At 51.1% G+C, this 14,325-nt stretch overlaps 1 protein-coding gene across 1 annotated transcript in view; it reads right to left on the bottom strand.

Moving 5' to 3' along the window:
- The window catches only part of PVRL1 (poliovirus receptor-related 1 (herpesvirus entry mediator C)), a 64,645-nt gene that overhangs the window by 43,860 nt on the left and 6,460 nt on the right, over positions 1-14,325 (bottom strand). Inside the window, exons 3-6 of the mRNA XM_009330410.1 lie at positions 13,150-13,500; positions 12,142-12,444; positions 11,589-11,706; positions 6,676-6,827 (exon numbers count right to left, since the gene is read on the bottom strand). Coding sequence (XP_009328685.1) covers positions 6,676-6,827; positions 11,589-11,706; positions 12,142-12,444; positions 13,150-13,500 — 924 coding nt within the window. The remainder of the gene's footprint in view (positions 1-6,675; positions 6,828-11,588; positions 11,707-12,141; positions 12,445-13,149; positions 13,501-14,325) is intronic.

Here is a 14,325-nt window from a genome sequence, read left to right as displayed (position 1 = left end):
CCGGGCACGGCGAGGCGCGCCTGCAGCCGCCTGCCCCGGGGCCCCGGCCTTCAGCAGCCAGGCTAATTAACGACTCGGGACAGGGCCACCTCTCGGCGGGGGTCGCTCCGCACGCATCCACCGCTGTCAGCCCCACAAAGGGGGATTTACCCCTCTGCCCACCGAGTTTCGTGTCCGGGGTGCAAAAGAGAGCAGAACTGCAGCCTGGGGAGAGAGGGGAAAGTGTGGGAAAAGGATCCCCTTTTTGTGTTTGAGGGGTGCGTGAAATTTCTGGAAACTCGTGCTGAGCCTGAGCATGCTGGGGGCCCCATGTGAAAAATCCATTAGGAAGAGTCTGGAGAGAATTAAAGCCACTGTGAAAAGCGGACTGGAGAAACAGGAGACAGCAGAGTCGAGGGAGGGGGAACAAGCTAGGCTTTAATGCCAGCATAAAAAGCCTCCCCCTCTCCTGCTACTCCCCAGCCCTCATAAAAAGAGGGAGTGCTGTATGAATAGGAATTAAAGCAGCAACACTATCTGCCCGCTGCCCGGCTCTGCCAGCTGTTGCATTCAGCCCAGCTTCCTGTCCCCGTGCCAGGAGCCCGACCTCTGGGGCGGCAGCTGGGAGCGCAGGGAGACGGGGGGTCGCCCTGGGCTTCGCTCTGGCACCCGGCTGAGCCCCCAGGTTCTCTTTGATCCCCCCCGTGCACGGAGGAGGGCTGGAGCATCTCTCTGCCCTGGCTCCTGCCTTCTCCGGGCACCACCCAGGGTCATAGCAGTGCTGCCGCTGCAGAGACAAACCAGGCCTTCCCCATCACTAGAGTGGCTTCAAAAATACACGTTTTAAAAATCACGTCTTTCTTTTAATGGCTGGTTTCCAATAGAAATGAGACATATGCAAATCATCCTGCCTGTCCATCAATCCCTTATCTAATGCTTTTTGAACCTGTTGGCCAATTTCAGTGCTATCTGACAGAAGAAGAATGAGCCAAAATTATACCCATCATAAAGCTCTTGGAGAGAGCTGGAGTGAGATCCCTAGCAGAGGTGGGAGCTAAACCTCATTAGACATCAGAGAACCCACAGGGACAAGAGGCTGCTCCCAAGGGCAGGAAGGGCCCAGATCAGAAAAAGCGTATTTTTAGACACCAAGTAATTCTTCTGTGATATGCAGATCCACAGGAAACCAGCTTTCAAAAGCCCTTCTGCTCATCACACTGCTTAGATATTTTAAAAAATACTACTCCTTGTGGACACATTTTTTCTTGAAGTCACATTTCCATCCTTTTCCCTTCAACCATAAGGGCCAAGGAAAAACCCAGCACCAGCCGAGATTCTCACTGCAGCCATGGGCATCGAGGAAAATGTCAAACTCCACGAGAGATTACCTTTTGGATATGTCAGCCCAAGCTGCTCCTTGCATGAAGCTCCTCCAGAGGAAGGCCCTGGATTTCCTTCTGCCTTGCAAAATCAAACACCTGCTGCAATGGGAGGCAGGGGCCTTTGGCCGGCTCTAGCCAGGGCGAGCAGCAGCTCTGGGGAGGAGCAGGAACCTTAATTCCGATGGGCTCATGGAGCTTCCCAGTTCCCAGATGGCCTCAGCAAATACAGTGGTGATCATGTGGGTTTTTTTTACAAGACAGACTGCTGATGGCAAACTTTCCCTGCCAGTACAGTCCACACCAAATGATCCCAGGACTTTGACCCACTGTGTTACAGACGTGTACGTGAATGAAGATAGGGAGATACCTCTGGACCTGCCTCAGCCCAGACAGGGCTGCAATTTGAGAAGCCCGTAGCACTGCTGTCCTTTTTCCTTCACAACAGCCCTTGCACCTATGCATGCCCATCTCCGGCTTCAAGAGATCCTGCCTTTCCTCTCCCTGCCAGGGATGAAAGGGGGGGGGGGTGGTGAAAAAACCACTGGCAACTAATCCAGAAGTTTAGCAGCTGCCACTGGCATTTCAGAGTGTGACGGCTTTTAGGCCAGATGCCAAATGTGTCTTAGGTTTTAATCTGTCAGGTCACCTATCGCTTGTCAATCAAGCGCTGCTCCCGCAGGGGCCGTTGGCACAGATGCCATCAGACAGGATGCAGCAGACACTCCTACCCGCCATCTGGAAGATTAGCATCAGACGGACCCCCCAGGCTTGCTCCTCTTTAGCCCCCGGCCCTACGTCCTCCCACCTAAAGCAGCCACAAGCGCTTGCTGGTGCAGCGTGGCACGGCCCTGGCCGGCGGCTGGGCTTTGGGTGCACCTGCTCTGGGCTCGGGATTTAACGCTTCCCGGAAAGGGCTTTCTCCTGCGCTCTGAGCCTTAGCAAAGGCCTGCTGCTGCATGGCAGAGGGCTCCAGCGAGCCCCACGGACCGTTTGCAGTGACCTTGCTGGGGTGAGATCACTGGTGGTGTGTAAGTAACTCCCTGCTGCAAGCCAAGCAAACGGGGGGGCCGTCAGCCTCTCCTCCCCTCCCCTCCACAGCCTGTAGCACATTCAAGGCCAGGGCTGCAAAGCCGCCTGCCCACGGGCTGGCACGGCCCTGGGCAGGGAACGGCACAGAGCCTCCCATCCTCACAGCCCCTCCCCGGGACACCTGCACGTCGTGTCCTGTCTCCTGGAAATCCGGGAGGTGCAGAGGTGAGGCTACACCAAGCAAGCAACCCGGGGAGCCTGCAGTATCCTGGAGGAAAAGACCCCTTCCTGGCCTCGGGAAACAGGCGGGAGCCCTGCAGCAGAGGGGCTGATACCAGTCACTGCCTCAGCACAGGCTCTGCACTCCCTGCTCCCCCAGCTCTAGCACTGTGATTCTCCTTCGGTTTTGATGTTTGCCTGGTGTTTGAAGGCCCGTGGGGCGAAGAGATGTTTTAACAACATCTTTCTCCTTGTGCTTCCTCTGGCTGAAGCCAGTACACAAGTGCATGAATGTCCCCCCGCACACACACACAAATGCAGATGTACACACATGCACAAGGGCCAGGGTATGTATATGCACTGCTGCACGCAAGCCCATACAGCCAAGCACATATTCATAAATACATGCATATTCACTCATGCCAATGCACTGATGCTCTTGCGTCCTGCATGCACACGTGACTGTGCAGCAGGGCATCCCTGTGCAGGCATGGAGGTTTGGGAGGCCCATTTGCGTGCCAGGATGCAGGTCGGGGTCACACATATGTGTGTATGTACGTGACCAGCTCTCTGTGCAGGACCACCACACTCATGTGCAGGCACGCAGGGACACGCATGCAGTCTATAACCACAGACTTTTATTATGTCACCCAACCGCCTGTAATAAATAGTTACATGTCACACTACATGGCTTGGCTGCGACTGACAAAGGTCCTGCAAGGCAGGAGAAGCAATTATAGGAACAGATTGCTGGAATAAAATATTAAATTTCCACTTATCAATCTCTTTAATGTGCTATAACTCTAATAGCAGTGTTCAGCCTTCTCCCTCTGAACAAATCGCCCTCCCCACGAGGGGGCTGAACTAGCCCTGCACTCCTCCTCTCTGGGGCCGGGGCTGGGAGGAAGGATGCTGAGTGGCAGGAGGAGGGAGGTCTGTACCCGGGGAGACAGAAGGGGGAAAAGCCACTGCAGGGTTTTCTCTGCACCAGCCTTCTGGTTTTTTTCTCCCAAGGCTGGCTGCTCACTAGATTGAACTCCATTTATTGCATGCAGCTCTTGAAAGAGGTTTCGTGGTCCACTGACAATCCCTAAATTGCCTGCAAGACCCAAACAAATGTACCTGTAATAGCTGAGCGAGGACGGCTGAGCCCTCCCCAGCACTGGCCTAATCGGTCCTTAGGGAGAGCTGGATAAACATATTCAGATCCCATGAATTATTAAAAGTGGTTTTTTTACGTGGTGGAGGCCTGGCCTAACGGGTTGGCTGCTAATCCCTCCTAGCAGGGCAGCTGCTGGTGTGCCCTTCCTTCCCTCTCATTTAACCTCAACCCCACAGTTCAGACCTTTGGGAATAAATTGAGATTACAGGCAGGCAGACATCAACCCGAAGTCATTCCCCAGAAATCCTGCCAGTCCCCACTTCCCTTGCCAGCACTGCACTGATCGAGCGTGAGAACGATGCTCTACCAGTCCCCTGAAAAACCACCAGGAAGGGAGACATTTACCGAAGCCCGGAGGGGGAACCCACAGACCCTCGTCCCTAGCGGCTGCAGGCGAGTCGGTGCAGCCCACCTGGGCTGCAATGCTATTGTGGTGCTGAAACAGATAAAACGCTGGCAGGTGGCAGCAGAAAATATGAAGAGAGGGCTGTATCTGGTGTTTGGGAACGTGTCCTGACAGCGCAAGAGATACAGGGTGGTTGGATAGCCAGAACGACAGCAAGAAATGGACATACAGGCCGTGCAGAAATGGAAAATGAGACATGGCAAGGAGAGCCTGTTCCTTCCTAAGTCTTCTGCAATACCTATCCCACCTCCTTCTCTGCGACTGGGGACTGAGCTTGGAGGATTTTCCCTCTGATCACTGTTTCAAATGTGACCCAAGGTGCTAGTTACTGCGTGGGATGGTTTTCTATTGCCGACGGGAAGCGAGTCTGCTCAGTTTGCGCCAGGCAGTTGCCTGCACTGTCCCAGAAACACAGTGCCTTTGGTGGCAACTCCCATGAAATGGCCAGCGGCTGAACAGATTTTGGCCACGACCTTCCCCCGGCTTTGGGCGGCTGGGCAGGGCGGGTGCTGCGCCTCCTCTGTCCTGAACAAAGAGCTTTGTTATTCTGGTGCCTTTCACTGGCAAATGAAAAATCCCCCAGAGAAAAGCTTATACCAGGAACAACTCAGCAGGCAAGGATCCAGGACAGGAGGTGTGAATTAAAGGCCTGCTACAGTGATAATGATCATAAATAAATACTTGGTAATTAGCATCTAATTAGCACATCTCATCTATTGACCTCCAAGCACTTGGATAGAGGAAGATTAGCCTGGTTTACCCATGTTACAGAAGAGGGGAACTGAGGTGGTGAGGGTGCCAAACACAGTGTTATTGCTAATTTCAGGAGGTCAGCTGCCCAGGCCTCATCTTTACGCTTGCTCAGCACTTACCACTGTAGAGAGTGGGTGGAGGGGGCTGGAGCTCTGAGAAGCCCTTTTCATCACTCCCAGGTTAGACAACTCTTCAAGGACTGGGTGGCTCAGGGAGGTGGCCTGCTATCAGAACAGCAGGCGCTCTGATTTGCCTCAGGCTGGACAGCAGGAAGAGCTAACAATCCCCGGAACCTGTCCTGTATTTCCCCTGCATTGGGAGCCCCCAGGGCGCCTCATTCCGGTCGGTGGCCCCTGTGCCGTCTGTGGCATCTGCAGGATGCAGGCGGCCGGCGGCCCCCCAGCTCACCCGGCTGCAGCCACAGCCCCGCTGCTCTCCCCAGAGAGAGCAGGTCTGGAGCTACAACGCCCCATGGTCCCTGCTGTGAACCCAGCTGGAAGAGTGGCCGTGTGCCACGGTTTGTGCTGCCTGCCCAGCTGGCAATGGTCCCAAGCTGGGGTGTAGGTGGAGCACCTGAAGGAGACAAGCGCTGAGCCCCCACAGTGCTGCTGGCCAGCTGGGGGGGCCAGAGGAGAGCCTCAGCAAGTCGCCCCAGCTGCCAGGCATGTCTCCTAGGCAGGCAGCGCTGCTTCATCGCATGGTCACTCCCTCCTCTGTCCCCCGAGAGGCCGGAGCTCACTGCAGTGTGGCAGTACTCCAACTCCCTACTGCTAGAGGTACTTCCATCTCTCTCGTGAGACCCGCAACTGCTGGTCACTGCCTGTCATTAACCCACTGATAAAACGAATCGCTCCTTTTACCCCAAAGGAATGGGGTAAATTCCTGCTCTCAAAGCACCAACAGCCACCTTCCCCCTTTGGTGATGCCTTGCAATATCACTTTGTCTCTCTGAAATCAGGCTATTGCTATATGTTATTTCTTCTCTTTAACCTATTTCTTGACATCAGTTTCTCTCCCTGACACTACCTAAGCATATCCACGACTTTTCCTCAATCCTGTGGCTACACTGATTTGCAAGTCGTCAAATTCCTTCTGTCCCATATGACATCACATACCATCACTTCCCATTGTCTGTATCCTGTGATGTTATTCATTTCTGGAGCCCAGACAAAGCTACTCAATTGCTCACAGCCTCTCGGTAATCTGTGGCAGCCAGGTGAGCAAATGCACAGACCAACATGGCATTGGAAGGAGCACAAATGAAAAATCATGAGAATTGCCTAACATCAGAAACACCAAACATCATCCTGAACAAATGACTCATCCATCTCATGCTTTACTGCCTCAGTGGCAGTCTATACCCTCATCCTACTCCTTCTTCTACCTTCTAACAAATATCTCCCTCACACGTCTTCGCTTTTAACATGTTCAATGATCTCTCTGAATCCAAAGCAGAAGACAAGGGGGAAACAAATCGAATGTATCTTGGTGTAAGAAAGGAAAAGACAACAAGAGGAAAGGAGAAAAAAATCCGAGCTGAACCAGTGCAAAACTAGTGTGAAGCAAAGAACTTCATTGTTCCCTTTGCATCATGAACCTCTCCACCCCTAGAAGGAGACACTGGTGATTAAGACAGACGTTAAGGAGATGCAACTGATTGGTAGTTGTCAGCCGCTCACACTCTCCTCTCCCCACCTCCTCCTCCTCCTGTTCTGTCTTTCAAAGCACACCAAGTGTTTTCCTACCTGTGACATTGACTTCCACCAAGCCCGACCGTGTTCCGATGGCGTTGGAGGCCTCACAGATGTAGGTGCCAGCCACACTGTAGGAGACAGGTCCTTTAAAGTAGATGGTGTTGTTCTGGATTTCCACACTCCCTGGCAGAGTCCCGTTTGGCCTAGGGGAAACAAAGATCATGGTTGACCCCAGAGATGATACTCAGTAGGGTCAAGCAGTACTGCAGAGGTGACACTGACATGCTGGTTCTGCGTTTGCCCTTGGGCAGGTCCAGAACCTGGTGGTGCTGGCTGGAAAATACCCACTAACGTAGTCAGCCTTGAAACCAAACCCTCAGACAGCAGCATTACAGGGAAGAGTCAGCAGAGTGTCTCCAGGGTAAATCCACTGCATCATGAGAATTGGGTTCTTTACATCAATTGGTTTTTCTTTTCCTTCTCTGTGATTACAAGGGAGATTGGACATATTTGGGTCACATACAGGCCCTTGAATTTGGCTAACAGGATGTGGAGCACTTTCAGTGCATGTACTCCCCTATCCAGAAAACAGACTCAGAGCCTTAAAACGGTTCATTTTCCAGCACAATCCCCGAGCAGCTTAGGGTAAGATGGTCAGGTCACTCTTTTGGTTTTGGTGGCTCACCTCTAGCAGGCTCATCTTCAGAGTGTTCCTCCATCCCTGACTTTCCATTTGATGGAAAACACAGGAATGGGACACCCACCTAACCCTGCTTTACTCCAATTTCCTGCCCACGTAACTCTCTTGGGCAGCTGATCAGCCAGTGTTAGTTGCAACTCACGCCCGAGTAAAGCGGTGCTGTTTTAGCGCCCTGCCATCTATGACCTGCCCATGTCAGAATAGTCAGATAAGTGTGAAACTGGAATAATGCAAAACTAAGTCTAGAGATACACAGAACAAATGAACAAAGGCAGATAAATAAAAAAAACCCCTGTGTGTTAGGAAAAGACACACATGGCCTGGTTATTCTTAATTACTGAAGCAAAGTAATTACTTCTCTTAGGCAATTAAAAATTACTCAAGTATTCTTTCCCCTCCTCCCAACAAAAATGTGCACATATTGTCAGCAATTTGTAAGAAACAAAAGGGAATAATGGGGATATAATTAGGTTTGTAAAGAAGTGCCTTAATGTACACGCACATATTTTGCATGTCTACATATACACATAGGCACATATGTATAGCAAACACATTAGTCTTTCCCAGCTACATCAAGCCAATGATCCCAAAGCTGATGGAAGAGCAGAAAGGCCTAACGTTGGTCCTCTGCTGTTGTGGTTTAACCCCAGCCGGCAACGAAGCCCCACCCAGCCGCTCGCTCACTCCCCCCCGGGTGGGATGGGGGGGAGGATCGTGGCTGAGATAAAGACAGTTTAATGGGTAAAGCAAAAGCCGCGCACGCAAGCAAAGCAAACCAAGGCATTCATTCACTGCTTCCCATGGGCAGGCAGGTGTTCAGCCATCCCCAGGAAAGCAGGGCTCCGTCACGCGTAACGGGGACTTGGGAAGACAAACGCCATCGCTCCGAACGTCCCTCCCTTCCTCCTTCTTCCCCCAGCTTTATATGCTGAGCATGACGTCATATGGTGTGGGGTATCCCTTGGGTCAGTTGGGGTCAGCTGTCCTGGCTGTGTCCCCTCCCAGCTTCTTGTACCCCCCCAGCCTGCTCGCTGGTGGGGTGGGGTGAGAGGCAGAAAAGGCCTTGACTCAGTGTCAGCCCTGCTCAGCAGTAACGAAAACACCCCTGGGTTATCAACACTGTTTCCAGCACAAATCCAAAACACAGCCCCATACTAGCTACTGGGAAGAAAATTAACTCTATCCCAGCCAAAATCACAACATCTGCCTATGGGTGAATTAGGGCCCTGAATCTACAAAGACAAGGGCATATCTAAAAACTGTGCTGTGGGATGCTAAAGAAGGCTATTGCTTCTTCTAACAGCTCCCCTGACTGTTGCTCATCACCATCCAAATGAGAGGAGAAGAAAGCATGGCAGGTTTTTACATTCCAGGCAGGAGCGAAACAGCAGCAGTAATTGCTTCCTGACCCCCAGGAAGGGGAAGAGGCACATATGAGCATATGGATAAACCAAAGATGCTGGTAGCTATTTCTCTGGCTGCCCAGCCAAAGAAATGAGGAATCAGTTTGATATTACCGAAGTGGCACTGTAGGAAGGAAGGGGATGGCCATGGATCTTATTCCCACTCCTTACGTCCCTACACACACACACGCTGCATGCCTAGGTGGTTGGCTGCAGTACAATTATTTATCAGGTTTTCATCCCATCTGCTTGGTCTGCCTCTTCCTCGCAGGGCCCCGCTCACAGGCAGCCTGGGGCCAAGAATGGGAGAGCAGGATTCTGGGCTGAAAGAGCCAGGAGGCAACTCTGTGCCCCAGCTTTTTCTTCCTTCTCCCTTTCCACCTCTATTTTCCCCAGTCTCACTTGCTCACTCTCACTCTCTACTTTCCTCTTCTTTCCCCTCCATTCTCCTTACCTTCAGCTGCACTCCATCTTTCCTTTCCACCCTCTCTCTGGTCAATAATCCTATACTTAGTCCTAACTGACCCACCAAGTGTGCAGAAAGGGAGAGGCTGGGGAATCAGACTGAAGTGCTATCAGGCTTAGAAACCCGTATACTTTAATTCCATGCTTTCTCTCTCTCTTTCTCTTTTTTTCCCCACAGTTCCTTCTCAAAGCAAAGTATTGATGCTCCCAGCCTCTAAGCTGTAAGTCAAGAAACCTTGCAGACTAAAGACAGACAAATGGACATACACACAGCTCACACAGAATCCATAGGAAAACAACTCTTTCCAGTGTTAAAAAAATCATCAATCACACAAGCACATAGGGACCAACTCAATGCCTCGCTCAAAGATGTGCTGTTCCCAAGAATTGTTTTTGCCAGAGCTGAGTTTATTACCAGCGCAGTGTGTAAACCAGGTGTGCAAATGACATGTCATACCCACTCAGTCATGCAGTGCCATGCTCAGCCCTGACACCTGCATCCCCTGTTGTGTCTGAACCCAGTTGGTAAGTAACTCTCTCTCCTGCCCTGGGCTACAGAAACATCACCTGGCTGAGATTTTTGGCACCCGGTTACCCCGTGCTTCAGCTCTCAGCCTGCCTTCAGCATCACTATCACAGCAGGAGCAGACAGCCTCAGCAGAGATCAGGGTCCGCTTGTGCTGCTGGCTGTGTCTGTACACAGCAACAGAGTTCCTGCCACAGAAAGCCTGATGCCCAGGAGTCCAGCAAGTGCTCAGACTCCAGCCCCGCATGTGAGCAATAGCAGAACAAAGGGATGAAATGACTTGCCCAAAAGCAGAGCAAAAACCCGCCTCCTGTCCCCAGCTCCATCTCACAAGGCTCGCTTCAGCTCAATTCGCCAGCCCTGCTACACGGAGATAGCCTAAACTGGGACCTCTTCTGCCTTGGGTGCCACAAGGGGCTTCTTTGCCTCTAACACTTTCCTGGCAATGTGAGGAACCCAGAGAGCCCCCTCAGAGTTTAAGTCGAACTGGCAGAACCAACAGAGGGAGAGAGCTGGGGACAAGAACTAGAAAAAAGGCAAGAAAAACAATCCTCTTCAGACTTTCACTGTGAACAGTTTGATCTGGGAAGTGAAATGAGAGAGAATATGCCTAGCTCCTTGCAAAGCCATTTTGAGAGCCTCTTTCCTGATGACAAATGCCAGCTGAAAAGAAGAAAGGATCCGTTTGATCTTTCTTTTTTAAAGCTACATGAGTGCTTACAGAAAAGAAAGAGAGGGAGAGAGAACCACATCAGGTTGCACCAATTCCCATCCGACTCCCCAGACACCCCTCGCTCACTTTTCAGTCCCTTTAGAGCGTTCAGCCAAAAGCTGAAACCCTGGAGGGCACTGAATTGCTTCTGTTTAATGTCACTTGGGTGGGGATGAGTGCTGCAAAGGGGAGCTCCTACTCACAGCTGGGGCTGATTCCAGGGAAAGGTTTTTTCACATGCAGACAAATTTTGTGCTATTTGTGCCCCTTTAAGGGAGGGAAATCCTGGGTTCTTTTCCAGCTCTGCTACTGAAGCACTTAGTGGTGCTGGGCAAATTATTCACCTTGTCATATCTCAACCGCTTCACGTCACCAGGGCAGAATATTATTCCAGTGCAGGGAGAATAGGAAGTTATCCTGGGTATTGAGGCTGCACTGCACTGGTAGCAAGCTCCATCCCAGTCCAGAGGAGAGGAGGTGTGTATGATCCTTACCCACTGCCCTTCCCTCCTGAGTCTGAACTGGAAGATGCTGGGGGAAGACCCAGCTGAAAGACAGGGGATAACTTCTGTCCATCGCAAGGTGAGGTGGCTGTGCATAGCTCAACTAAAATGCCAGTCCCAGCTCTGTCAGCTGGAGCCATAGGCCACGTGAAACTTCTGATAAAGCCCATCCATGCAAAACAAGTCCCTTGCCCTAGTCGCTTCAAACACTGCACTGCCTGCCTCAAAAGCATAGGCTGCCCTCTAGACAGGGCTGGCAGGGCAGCAAGCCTTGTTTTGGATCTGACAAGCTCAGCTTCAGAGGATGGCCAGCACAGGATGGGGTGAGCTAGAAGGACCAAGGCTGAAGACAGCAGCTTCCCTGGTTTGCAAATAAAGAAATTAGTTCCAGTCCCCGTGCAATGAAGGTCTCTTGGCAGAGCTGTGCCAGGGAACCAGAATCAGCTCCGAGCATTCTGCAGAAGCACAGCTCCAGCAACTACAAGTGTCCAACTCTCCCCGCACATGCACAGGTTTTACTTTGGAGTGACACCACTGACAGTAATAGGACTGGGCCCTAATTGACCAGAGGGTGACTGAGGTTTCTACAGAGACTCCTTGGCCCTGTTCAAAGGTCATATGTGCTGCTTAAAGCAGAAGCATTGTAGGCACTTACAGCTTCCATTCATAGGTGTGAGCTGGGGGGTTGGCATCAGATTTGCATATCAGCTTCACATCCTTCCGGTTGAGAAACCAGTTGCCATCAAAGCCCTCAATAGTGACTTCTGGCTCATCTGCAGGGGGACGAAAAAGATAGAAAAGCAGGATGGAAAAGGAGAGGAAAGAGTTATGGAAAAGGGAGGGGGAGAAAATGAAATAGGAGGAGATGAGGGGGCAGGGGTGGGAGAAGGAGAGAGATTTCAAGGTGGGAAAGATGATGGGACAAGGAATGTGAGAGAGGGTGAATGAAGGAGAGAGAAAAGGGGAGGAACAAAGGGACGAGGCAGATGCAGAGAGAGAAAGAAGGTGTGAAAAAGAGAAAGCGTATGATTATTCCAAGGGATCACTTCAGTTTTCACTCTCCAGAAAAAGAGAGCAGCCCCCTGCTTCAGCCCCTCCAGCAGACCAACATCTTCCCTTCAGAAAAATCCTCTTTTGCCAGACTTTATCACCCACCCCAGGGACTGACCACGCAGCATTGCTCTCCAGCCCTGCCCATGCTCACTTACACTGCACGTTGAGGGTCATGCTGTCAGTGAAGCGGTCCAGCTGGTAATTGACCACGCACATGAGCTGCTGCCGGTGGGCCTCCCGGCTCGGCACCAACCGGTACCGGCTGATCACTGTGATGGTGCCATTGCTATTCCGGATCTCCTGAAACTCCGCTTCCCCTTTGAGCTTGGTGTCCCAGGTGACAGTGCTGGGGGGCTTCCCATTAGAGGAGGTGCAGGTAGCTACCAAGATCTTTTCTGTCCTGCCAGACTTAGCAATAAGTGGCCGCTTGGTGCCCTCCATCCGATTTGTGGGCTTGGCTGCAAGGAATTGCAAAAAGGAGGAGGAGGAGGAGAAGAAAAGGGTACAAAGGAATGGTTAGAAAAGCAATGCTATCCTCTCTACTACAACCCAAGAGACACCGAGCACCACTGAGCCTGTGACAGACCTTGTGGTGAGTCCAGAGCTGCTGCAAATTGCCAGCAACCTACTCTGGGGAAAGAATGGTGGAGGTGCCCTAGATGCACAGATACACGATGGAAAGTCAATCCTTTCCTGCCATAGGTTTTCAGCCCTATGTTAGAATGAGAAACCGAAATTGGAGAGCAAATGAATCATGTAGACCTTGGGTGGGTTTTATTCACTCAGAACCCTAAGCTCCATGGATAAGCTCTACTTGTCCATGGATCTCTCTTGTCTCTTCTCTGTTCACTTGACAGCCACCAGTTCATTAAAACTCTCCACACCCTTAGGGAAAAGGTCACTGTTATTGCACCTGCATTAAGAGATAGGGGAACTGAGGCCTGGAAAGAGGAAGAGGCGTTCCTGTGATAGCTCAGTGAACCACCTACCCTGGGTTCCCTGCTCTTCACCTCTTTACAGTCAACTTGAAAGATCATCATAGGTAAAATTTACACCCAAGATTCACCTTTGCCCTGAGCTCCCAGGACACGAGTCTCAGGTTCCTCCAGATCTGTTTAACTGGAGGCAATGGTTCACACTACAAAGATTGCCCAGTATCTTACCCAGCACAGTCAGGTTCAGTTGACTTTCCCGGTTGCCTGTTGGGAAGGTAGCAAACTCACAGATGTAAACTCCCTCATCCTCCAGCTCTAGCCGAGAGAGCTGGATGGTGCCATCTTTGAAGGAAGGATTCCGGAAAGTCACCCGCTCTTTGTAGGGAGAGAGGATGGAGACCCCCATGGCAGGGTTGTAGATGGCCACATTCTGCTTGGAGCCGTTGGTGGCTTTCTGCCACGTGACCTGCGTGATCTTCACATTGGGGAGCGGATTGGTGAAGCTGCAGTGCAGGACCACATCTGTCCCAATAAACCCCGAGACTGTGTCATTGACTAAGACAGTCTGAGCTTGCAGCCCTGCAATAAAATGGAAAAGACATGAATATACGTGTACTTCTCAGACAGAGAAAGAGAGAAAAAGAACGGTTCTTGGACATCAGGCTCATGAACTCCTTTATTTATTCCGTTTGCTTCTTCTTGGCTTGGCTGATACAAGAACAGACTATGGCTACAAGCACTCAGTACCTTCTGCAACTACCTGCATCCACCTGCAGCTCCTGCAGCTTCATTCCTGTTCATAAACACCTTTCTTCCCACAATTGGTGTTCACACTTCACTATGAGCAGCCCTAATGCTCTGCAGCCAACCTAGGGCTCGTGATCACCAAAAGGCACAAGGCTGGGCCAATAATACTTTCCTCCCTTTTGTCTTCAATTTTGGATGACACTAATCAGTTATTGTAAATATACAGAGCATGCGCATCTGGAGGCATATGAAAGCACTGATATTTATCAGCATAGCATATCCTAACATATGCTAACGCACACTCAGACATCCATTTAATCCTATTGGAAATGCATCAGTAATTAAATAAGCTGTAAAAACTCAGCCCTAATTTCAGAGTAGCAATAGTTCCCATATAAGAACAGATTTATGGCAGTGCCTATACACCTTGCACGATCTACCTGCATGATCTAGATCATTTCTGTGGCCTTTTTTTAACCCCAGAAGTGGCTGCTTCCATCTTGATTCTGCGGAGTAAAGATGAAAGGTGCTTGGAAAAGTGATGGCTGGTGTTCATGACTGCTATTCTGTCTCAGTTGATTCCTCCCCTGACAGCTGGAGAAAAATGTCTCCCACCCGAATGCCCCTGACATTCATCTTTGGCTGCCACTGTGTCTT

This window comes from Pygoscelis adeliae, unplaced genomic scaffold (assembly GCF_000699105.1).
Source record: "Pygoscelis adeliae isolate BGI_AS28 unplaced genomic scaffold, ASM69910v1 Scaffold608, whole genome shotgun sequence".
NCBI lineage: Eukaryota > Metazoa > Chordata > Aves > Sphenisciformes > Spheniscidae > Pygoscelis > Pygoscelis adeliae.
Note: the sequence above shows the minus strand (reverse complement) of the source record. Positions and strands in the feature narration are given on the sequence as shown.